General features: G+C 43.8%; 1 protein-coding gene across 1 annotated transcript; it reads right to left on the bottom strand.

Annotated features, from left to right (window-relative positions):
* Window positions 1-266: 266 nt before the first annotated feature.
* Window positions 267-9,372, bottom strand: ackr3a (atypical chemokine receptor 3a). The gene is made up of 2 exons (XM_061692798.1): window positions 9,197-9,372; window positions 267-4,553 (listed from the first exon to the last, which is right to left on the bottom strand). Exon 2 carries the CDS (start codon window positions 4,500-4,502, stop codon window positions 3,369-3,371), a length of 1,134 nt encoding a protein of 377 aa, XP_061548782.1. The 5' UTR covers window positions 4,503-4,553; window positions 9,197-9,372; the 3' UTR covers window positions 267-3,368.
* Window positions 9,373-9,640: the final 268 nt, after the last annotated feature.

Consider the following 9,640-nt stretch of genomic DNA (forward strand, 5'->3'; position numbering starts at 1 on the left):
AAATCACAGCTGCTGCCTGCACACAAGCAGTAAAGCTATTCGTTTTTTATTTGGTTGTAAAAGTCAGTGTGTGCTTGTGTGGCCCTGATGTGCTGATACAGCAGGATTAATTCCATTCCAAATGTAACATAGAAACAGCATCACAGGCAGCTTTTTGCGTTCACACTCGGTCGGCCTACATTTGAAGCCTGGAGACAGTGGAACTCAAGAGATAATTGGTTTGTTACACCCCCCCACACCCCCACCACCCACCCCGCCACCCGCCTTTCAGGCCAGTCGCACCCTTTAATATGAGGCTTTTCACTTCTGTGAGAAAAGGGTCAAGTGAGGGTTATTTATTGGCTACGCCTTCAATGGGAAGTGTTGGAAACGTGACTCTGTTTATGACCTTATCTCCAGACAATGCTAGCTCGCTTTGCCAGAGCTGACTCTAAGAATAAACTCACCTGCCTAGCAGTCATTTAAAACCCAATAATATGTGCGTAATGTGGGTATGAGGTCATTTAGCCACATACATCATGGCACGGCTATGCTGAAGTCACAGGCTAATAGAAAAAGTCTAGCGAAGAGGGCTAACTAGCAGTTAGCAGCCTTTTGTCTGATAAGAGGCTACTTAAGGTAACTATAAACGTGTAATGGTTTAATTTTAGCACATACAACTCAGCATGCCAACGACGTAAGCTCGCGAAAAAGCCAGTTAGTAGCTCTTGATGTCTGATAAGTGGCTTCGCGAGGTAACTATGAACACATGTAATAGTTTCATTTTAGCACATCACAGCGCAGCAAAGCTAGAGACATAGGCTAGCAGAAACAAGTGAGTGAAACATGATAACTAGCGGTTAACAATAAGCTACAGAACATAAGGTAACCATGAACACTGATAAAAGTTACACTTTAGTACACACATCACAGAGCAGCAATGATAAAGATGCAGGCTAGCAGAAAAGGATTCCTAAATCAGACTAACGAGCGGTTAGCAGCATTTTGTCAGATAAGTGCTTCATAAGTTATACATATGAAAATGTGTAATGCCTTCATTTTAGCACACGTATCACAACTCTGCAATGCTAAAGACATACTGTAGGCTAGCAAAGCGGGCAAACTAGCAGTGAGCAGCTTTATTGTCTGATAAGAGGCTTCATAAGGCAAATACGAATGCTCGTAATGGTTTCATTTTAGCACACATATCACAGATGGCTAGTGGAAAACGGCTAGCAAAGCAGGCTAACTGGTGGTTAGCAGCATTTTATGTCAGATAACAGGCTTGCAAAGCAGGATAACTAACAGTAAGCAGTCATTTATGTCTGATAAAAGGCTTAATAATGAAACTCTAAACATGCAATGATTTAAATTTAGCTCACATATCACAATAAGATGATGGTAAAGACGCAGGTTAACTAGCAGCTAGCTAATACACACACACCACCACTACGCAGCAATACAGAAAACAAAGGGAAACAGAAAAAGGCTAATGAAGTTGGCTAACTAGCAGTTAGCAACATTTTATGTAAACTAAGAGTCTTCATAAAGTAACTATTAATATGCGTAATGGTTTCATTTTAGCCCGCACATCACAGTAAGGTAATACTAAAGACGCAGGCTAACTAGGAGTTAGCAGCCTAGTGCACACATCAGAATGCAACAATGCTAAGGACAGGGTCACGAAAAAGGCTAGTGAAGTATCCATCCATCCATTTTCTACCGCGTATCCGAGGTTGGGTCGCGGGGGCAGTAGCTTTAGCAGGGACGCCCAGACTTCCCTCTCCCCAGACACTTCCTCCAGCTCTTCCGGGGGGATCCCGAGGCGTTCCCAGGCCAGTTGAAAGACATAGTCTCTCCAGCATGTCCTGGGTCGTCCCCGGGGTCTCCTCCCGGTGGGAGGTGCCCCTGCCACCTCATCTGGCTCCTCTCAATGTGGAGGAGCAGCGGCTCTACTCTGAGATCCTCCCGGGATGACCGAGCTTCTCACCCTATCACTAATGGAGAGCCCGGACACCCTGCGGAGGAAACTCATTTTGGCCGCTTGTATCCCGGATCTTGTTCTTTCGGTCACAACCCACAGTTCGTGACAATAGGTGAGAGTAGGAAGCAGCTAGCGAAGCAGGACAACTAAATTGGTAGCCTTTTGTAAGATAAAAGGCTTTCTAATGTAACCATGCTTATATGTAAAGGTTTCATTTTTGTACAATACTGTATCAAAGCATGACAATGCTAAAGACATGGCTCGCAAAAAAAAGCAGATAATGTGAAAAAAGAAACTCAGACTAACACACATCAAAGCCTAGCAAAGCTAGATACATAGGCTCACAAAAAAAGCTAGTGAAGCAGGATAACTAGCGTCTATGAGCCTTTTATGTCTACATGATGGCTTAATTTTAGCGCTTGAGTCATTAATGTGCTATTTAGAGATAGTATCAATCGTTACGGCAAGCCCCAAAAGATAAGAACAAATAGGGTGAAGTACAGTAAATGTGTTTCTTCTTTGGTTGAAGGTTTCAACTGAGGTGACACCATGAGGTTTTCATACCTAACGTGTGACAGCAGGACTTGAACAAGGAGCCAGTCAGTGGACATACTGAAAGGATGAGGCAGATGTGAGTGCGGTAGAGCAGTGTTGTGAGTGACAAAAGTCAAACAGTTCAAGTGAGTATAAATAGGTTGATTAAACATGCCATTTCACTAGTATAGTTTTAGCAATGCCTGCCAGTCTCTCTCGATACACACACACATACACACACACACACACACACACACACACACACAAATGCAGTGATTCCCAACCACTTAGCAGCAGCACAGAGTCCGAAAATTATTTTTTGTCTACAAATCTGTTATTCATTTGTCTTAAATGGTCTTTCATTAGATGATAAAGGGTACAATATACTTCTGTATCCACCTGTTGCGGTTCATACAACACAATAAGTCAGCTTTGTGTTCAATAAACCTTGGCCAGAACCTTGGCCAGATTTTCACTAAATTTAGTAAATGGAGACTTGATCATCATCATTCCACGATAATGTTTTTGTTTGGTGGTGTGCCATGAGATTTTCTAATGTGAAATATGTGCATTGGCTAATAAATGTTCGGAAACACTGCATTACTCAACCTTGCACATATAAGGTCTGTACGCACTGATTTGGCTTTAAAAACAAAAAAACAAAAAACAAAAATCAACCATGTATATACATGATTTCACTAATAAAACTAAGTGCTTTTTATGCAATCACTCCATCGATAGTGATACACTCCTGTCCACAGGATATTTTGATATAGCTGCAGAAAATGTCTGTACATGTCATTTAATGTCAAATATGACATCAGTTGGTGGTGGACGGAATTTTAATCATGAATCTTTAACGGAGAGCTCCTCATATCTGCGGGGGGTTGTCAGCGGCGACTGCGGAGTATTCCGGGTCGGACACGTTGGATGTCTCGATGAGGCGCGCCAGGCCAGTCCGCGTGGAGTACTTGAAGATGAAGGCCTTCATGAGGTCATAGCGGTAGTTCCGGTTGATGAAGTTGTAGAGGATGGGGTTGAAGCAGCAGTGCAGCAAGGACAGGCACTGGGTGAGGTGCATGGCCACATACAGGAAATTCTCCAGGCCACAGGTGAGAGGCAGCACGCCCAGCTGGGAGAGCGAGTCGGCCAACAGCACGGCATGGTATGGCCCCCAGCAGCCCAGGAACACCACGATGTAGGCCAGGATCACCCTGCGGCTAATGCGACGCTCCTGCTCTACCGTGGAGGACGACGGCGAGGACGTACGAGTGAAGGCTCTGGCCAGCAGCGCGTAGAAGAACGTGATAACGGGGAAGGGGAGGAGGAAGCCTAAGAGGATGAAGCTCAACTGGACGCCCACCATCCACTCCCTTGGGTTCTCCTCCGGGTACACGGGCCTGCATAGCATGCTGTCCCCATGTGAGGCCTTCACTGTACGTAGGAAGTAGGTGTCTGGCAAGGAGGCCACCAGAGCCAGGAGCCAGACTCCAACACAGACCACGCGGCGGGTGAACTTCCTGCGCACGCCGCCCTGGTTCTCCCGGTGGCGCCTCACACTCAGATAGCGGTCCACGCTCATGCATGCCAGGAAGAAGATGCTCCCGAAGAGGTTGACGGAGAAGAGCAGGTGTGTGAGTTTGCACGCCACCTCACCGAAGGGCCAGTGGCCGTGCTGGGCCAGGGAGATCACCCACACGGGCAGGGTGGCGCACACGCACAGGTCAGCCACGGAAAGGTGGGCGATGTACGTGTGGGTCTCGTGTCGAGGGGTGGAGTCCCGCTGGGCGCGAACGTTCACCCACAGGACCAGAGCATTGGCCGCCAGGCCCACGACAAAGATGAAGGTGTAGAGGACGCACATGGAGTTGAGTAGGGCGTGGCGGTTGAACGCCGTGGCGCACACGGTGGTGTCCACGCTGGAAATGTTGGAAAAGGTGTCGGAGAAGTTGAGGTAGCCCAGGGACTCCCACAGGTCCTCCATCTCGCTGGTGCTCAGACTCATCTCAACAACCGCAGGGAGTTCACGCAAATCGTAGACACACTGAGAGGAATCCTGCAAAAAGAAGACATTACCTCATCATTCCTGCAACTGTCTTAATATAGCTCTAGAAATCAGACTTGTATCACCAAGCCCAAATAAAGCAGTTTGGACACCTTCATAAGACTGTATGTAAGATCCACGGTTTATTTTGACATATTTAATCACACAAGAGTAATTGTTTCAAGCAACCCAATTGAGATATTTGATGAGTCATACCATATAACCAATGAAAAATCTACTTTCAACTCAGCATTTCTTGTGTGTCTGGGTCATTTAGTCCAGCACCAATTGTCACAGTGTGCTCACTCTCTCCCACAGCAGTTTTCCAGGTGTGCTGTCCCAAGCTTTAAACGCAATGTTACGCAGTATGGGAACAGACTTTAAATTGCCACACACTCAGTACGAGTTAAATCAAACAAAACGTGACTTTTATGCAGTTGCTGGCTTCTCCAAAATTAGCAAAGTAAATGTGACAATCTTTCTTTGAACGATGTTCTGAATTCCTGTTTCTTTGCTTGTGTCGTCGTACTGAGCACAATAATGCTGCCTGGGGGAATTGTGCCATAGTGGATGTATGTGCGGATGCTCAACTTCCCGTAGTTGACATCTTTTTTTAGACAGCAAACTGATTGAAAGTGAATCAACAGCCAGTTGCACTGTTTTTTTTCTCTAATCAATTTGTTGACTTATATTTCCATTACCATGAAATACTTTTCAGTGGACAGACAATGAGCGAAGAGAAATCCATTTTTCATCTCACTCTCTGGCTCCTGAATGTGGGTTTTATTCTCAAAAAGCAGCATGAGCTCATAAAATAGTCGCTTGTGGTCTGCCACCCGTCTCTGAAGAATCCTAATGTGGTTAACTTGTTCAACCACGGATTACAAACTTTAATAGAGCCTCTCTGTCGTCCTGTCTGCTGTCAACATGATTGATTTGCAGTCGATGTGAGTGAGGGCATGTGGTTACAAACAAATGTTTACATTAGCTGCACGAGCGCAGCGCAGATTAGACATAAGGAAGCAGCATGAAGAAACCCAAACAGTGTATTTCCGGAGCGTTCCTGGCATTCCAAAATAAGGCACAGGTCACTTTGGGGAGAAACCTGATGCCACTTTAAAGAATGTTTTCCCTTAACGTGTCTGAAGAAGTAAAGAAAAACATTTTGTTTCTCTCTATTCTTCTTGCAAGGTTTCAGAGGATCTGTCGTCATGCAGATGATTTAAAAAACACACACTTCATAACCTTGAACATGCATTTTTTACAACAATTGAAGCTAAATCCATGGGAGCATGTGCACAACATTTCAAATTGTTGCATAAACGCAGAAATGGAAGTGACAGGAGCATTATGAGGAGGCCACATGTACACAGCAAAAATAAAAAATATCTTGCCCTTTAAAACTTCCTGTGTCCTGTAGGTAGTTTTGTCCAAACTGTTTAATTATTTACATATCTAACGCCACCAATAAACATTTAATGTTTATGGTTGGCAGTGGTGAAAAGAATCTGTCCACAAGAAAATGCCTTGGTATAAGCTACCTAAAGCAACAGTTTGATTAAAAGCTTCCTTCGCCAATCAGAAGCCAGAAGAAAGTCATTCGCGGAAAAGGCACAATAACAACAGTGGAAAATTGAGGGAATTAAACATTCCAAAAACATGCACATTGGGTTCACTGAAGGCTCTAAATTGTTTATAGGCGGGAATGTGAATGGTTGTCTGTCTCTATCTGTGCCCTGTGATAGACTGGTGACCAGTCCAGGGCTCAATTTGGCTGAAGTCAAATGCGATAGGTTCCAGCTGACCCATGACCCGATCGAGAACAAGTGCGATAGAAAATGGATGGATGGGTTATTTCTATTGTTTCCTGTGGGAGGTTGAATGGCATCCTGTGTTCAACTTTAAAGGGTTCCACTGTGATGGCGCACATTGTGGCATGCCAGCAAAACAGAGATTGCAATTTGCAGTTGTTAAAACACCAAAATGTGAAGAAAATATAGTTTGTTTTTTTTAGGGGATGGGGGCGACGTACGAGGCGGTGTGGCATGCTTATAAATCGGCACCGTCCTTTAGAATGAAGCAAGCCTATACAGTGACATATTTGGGCCACATTGCTGCACTGGCTTCACAGTGTGCTGCGAGGTCTCTCCTCCAACGCGCCGCTTGCCGCCATACGAGAGGTCGACTGGGGAGCGGGCGGGGGTTTGTAGAGGGAAGGACCGATCAAAACCAGAGCACGACTGCCTTAACCCCGCTTCATGCCCCACAGTGACCTGTACGCCCACAGAGGGGAATTGTGCGGCGAGATCAGCGGGAGACGGGACGCCACTCGAAATGCCTCCCCTCCGCGTTGCGCAATGGAGGGCCGCTAACCACTGGGGTGACAAGTTGAAATCTGACCGCCTCAAGACATCTCTGCACCCACACTTCTTTTTCTTAACTAAATAAAAACATTCCACAGCTCCTGGAGACATTTTAGAATCCCATCACACATAATAATAATGACTTTTCACCCATTTGACACAACTTAACATGCATTCTCCACGCAGTTTCAGCAATCGTGTCTCATTCAAAGAACGTATTAGCCAATCTTACAGCTGCAAGTACTTTACCTGTTTTTTTGGTTTGTTTTTTCCCCCCTTACGATTAGCTGCTCCACGTTAAAATGTCTGTAGTCACATTTGTCCTAAATCTATCAGTAGTAAAGCGCAAAAATAAAACTGGCAGCGGTTAGCTGGGTAATGTAACATCAGGGGTAAGGTTACAAATCACTAACCAGAACTGCTGTCAGCGTAAAGTGTTTACCACTATTTGATAGAGGATTTGGGACTTATTAGGCCTATAAATCATGTAAGAATTCTAATTTCTGGGAATCATTTAACCATGATTAACTAAATGTTTCTTCTGTAATACAATGTTAGCCTTGACTTTTTAATTTGACTTGACAGCAGATAGGGCCATTCTTTGCAACAGGGGGATTTTCGACGCAGAGATAATCTCTCACAATGGCCTCCAATTCCTTCATATTATATGGAAAACACCTGAGCCAGGTAGCTCGGCAGGCTTCAAACTAATTAGCCCTTCGACACCCGCAGCAATCAGATAACACGTGCACACACTGCAGAATCTTTGGTTCGTCTTGTTTGTAGCATCTTTCTTTATTTTTGTTCCTTAATAGTGAAACATGTCACGTGTCCAGTTAAAGAAAAATAAGGGGAAATAAGTGTAAAGGGGCATTGATTTGTGCTCGGAGGCTTGAAAACTACATGTTACACACACACACACACACACACACACACACTTGCACTCAACTGCATGTTTGTTTCAGCACCTTTGTAGCTTTTTTTGTTTGTTTGTTTTTGTTCTTTAATAATGGAAATACAGCACATATCTCTCTAATTAACCAAAAGAAGAGAGAACATGTGGAGAGAGCATTGATTTGTGTAAGGAGGTTTGATAACAGCATGTTGCTCACTGACACACACACACACACACACACAAACACACACACACACAGCAACATTTTGGGATCAGCAATATACAGTAAATAACGTGAATTAGGCAAACAAGCAGATAAAATGAGTCTAACAAATGTCGATTTGTGCTTGGGGCTCAATAACGTTTTTAAAGGCTTTATCTTACTCAGTGATGTTAGATTGCGAATAAATTATGTTTAGAGACCCAAGAAGCGCCCCCGATCAAAATGACCACCTCATTTTGTAGCTTCTTTGTTTAATTTTGTTCTTAAATAATGTAAATTTTAAAAAACAACAGCATATAACTACTTTTAAGCAAACAGTAGAGACAATTCATTTGAAATAGGACTGGTTTGTGCTCGGAGGCTTAGTAATGGCATGGTTTTAAAGTTTTTATATTCTTAAAGGAGGGTACATTGATGATAAAATGAGTTTAGAATCACTCCAATTAACGCTGACAAATTAAAAAAAAAAAATGTATAACTGAAAAAGTAGATAAAAGCACAATTTGCACTTGTGTGAATATTTGACTCCTACTTTTACACATTAAACATGGACTCTCTCTCTCTCTCTCTCTCTCTCTCTCTCTCTCTCTCTCTCTCTCTCTCTCTCTCTCTCAGCCTCCGCGAGCATCCAGTTACAAATTAGCTCAGAACAACGCCTTTTGTCTCTCAATACACAGACAATAAGACGTCAGCGAAGGCGTTTCATGTGCTGATGTCTCCCCACAACGACAATAGGTGCAGGTGCAACATGTTTTTTTGTTTAATTTATTTATTATTTTTTAATTGTTTAGTAACAAACACTGTCACTGGTTATTTTGTGAACGGTCGCCGGTTCAATCTCGTCGCAGACGAAACACAACGCAATGTATTTGGAGCCTATTGTTGATTTGCATCAGCGCATTACAGACAAAGTTCTCTTATCAAACACAACTTACAATTCAATAGATGGGGAGGAAAGACTGAAAAAGGGCGGTAATTTATTGTCTAAACCATGCAAACTTAAAGAGCATTCTTTATATATATTGATTCTGTATATTCCTTATTCGTTATGTGTGTGGGGGGAAATACATAAAGTGTCATATAATATCACAGAGATAATAATATCTTAAAACGGCGTTATAAAATCCCAACGGCCACTACTCCAGCAGCACATAAACTCATCATTGCAGCTTACCTCTTATTTCTTTCTTATTTATTTATTGTTTTTTTTTTTGTCAAGTCTTCCGCTGATTCTCTGTACGCTTCTCCGCTTTTCGCTCAGCTTTGCATCAAGTCCACTCAAGTGCTGTCTGTCCTCAGAGTCCTCCGAGTACTAGTCCGGCTGGATCAGTCGTCGTGCACTTGCTGATACCGACGGGGAGAGCAACAGCAACGCCTCCAAGACTAGACCTTATTGGCAGGGAAGAGGGGGGTGTGTGTGTGTGTGGGGAGGGGGGGTTGGGGGGGGCATGGCCGGGTTTCGGCCAGGGGAGGGTCGAGGAACGTGCTTGTCCTGATTTTAAGAGGAAAACTACAAGTATAAACAGCACTCGATAATATGCTGGCACACCTGCAAAATCTAATGAGGGGTATCAAACAAATAATGATGAGGCGGCCAAAGTATAGGCTCGATTTAAGT

The sequence above is a fragment of the Phycodurus eques genome, chromosome 12 (assembly GCF_024500275.1).
Source record: "Phycodurus eques isolate BA_2022a chromosome 12, UOR_Pequ_1.1, whole genome shotgun sequence".
In the NCBI taxonomy this organism is placed as follows: Eukaryota; Metazoa; Chordata; class Actinopteri; order Syngnathiformes; family Syngnathidae; genus Phycodurus; species Phycodurus eques.

Bases quoted from the DNA above. Each gene is read 5' to 3' on its own strand.
- ackr3a (XM_061692798.1), bottom strand. From the start codon at position 4,502: ATGAGTCTGAGCACCAGCGAGATGGAGGACCTGTGGGAGTCCCTGGGC.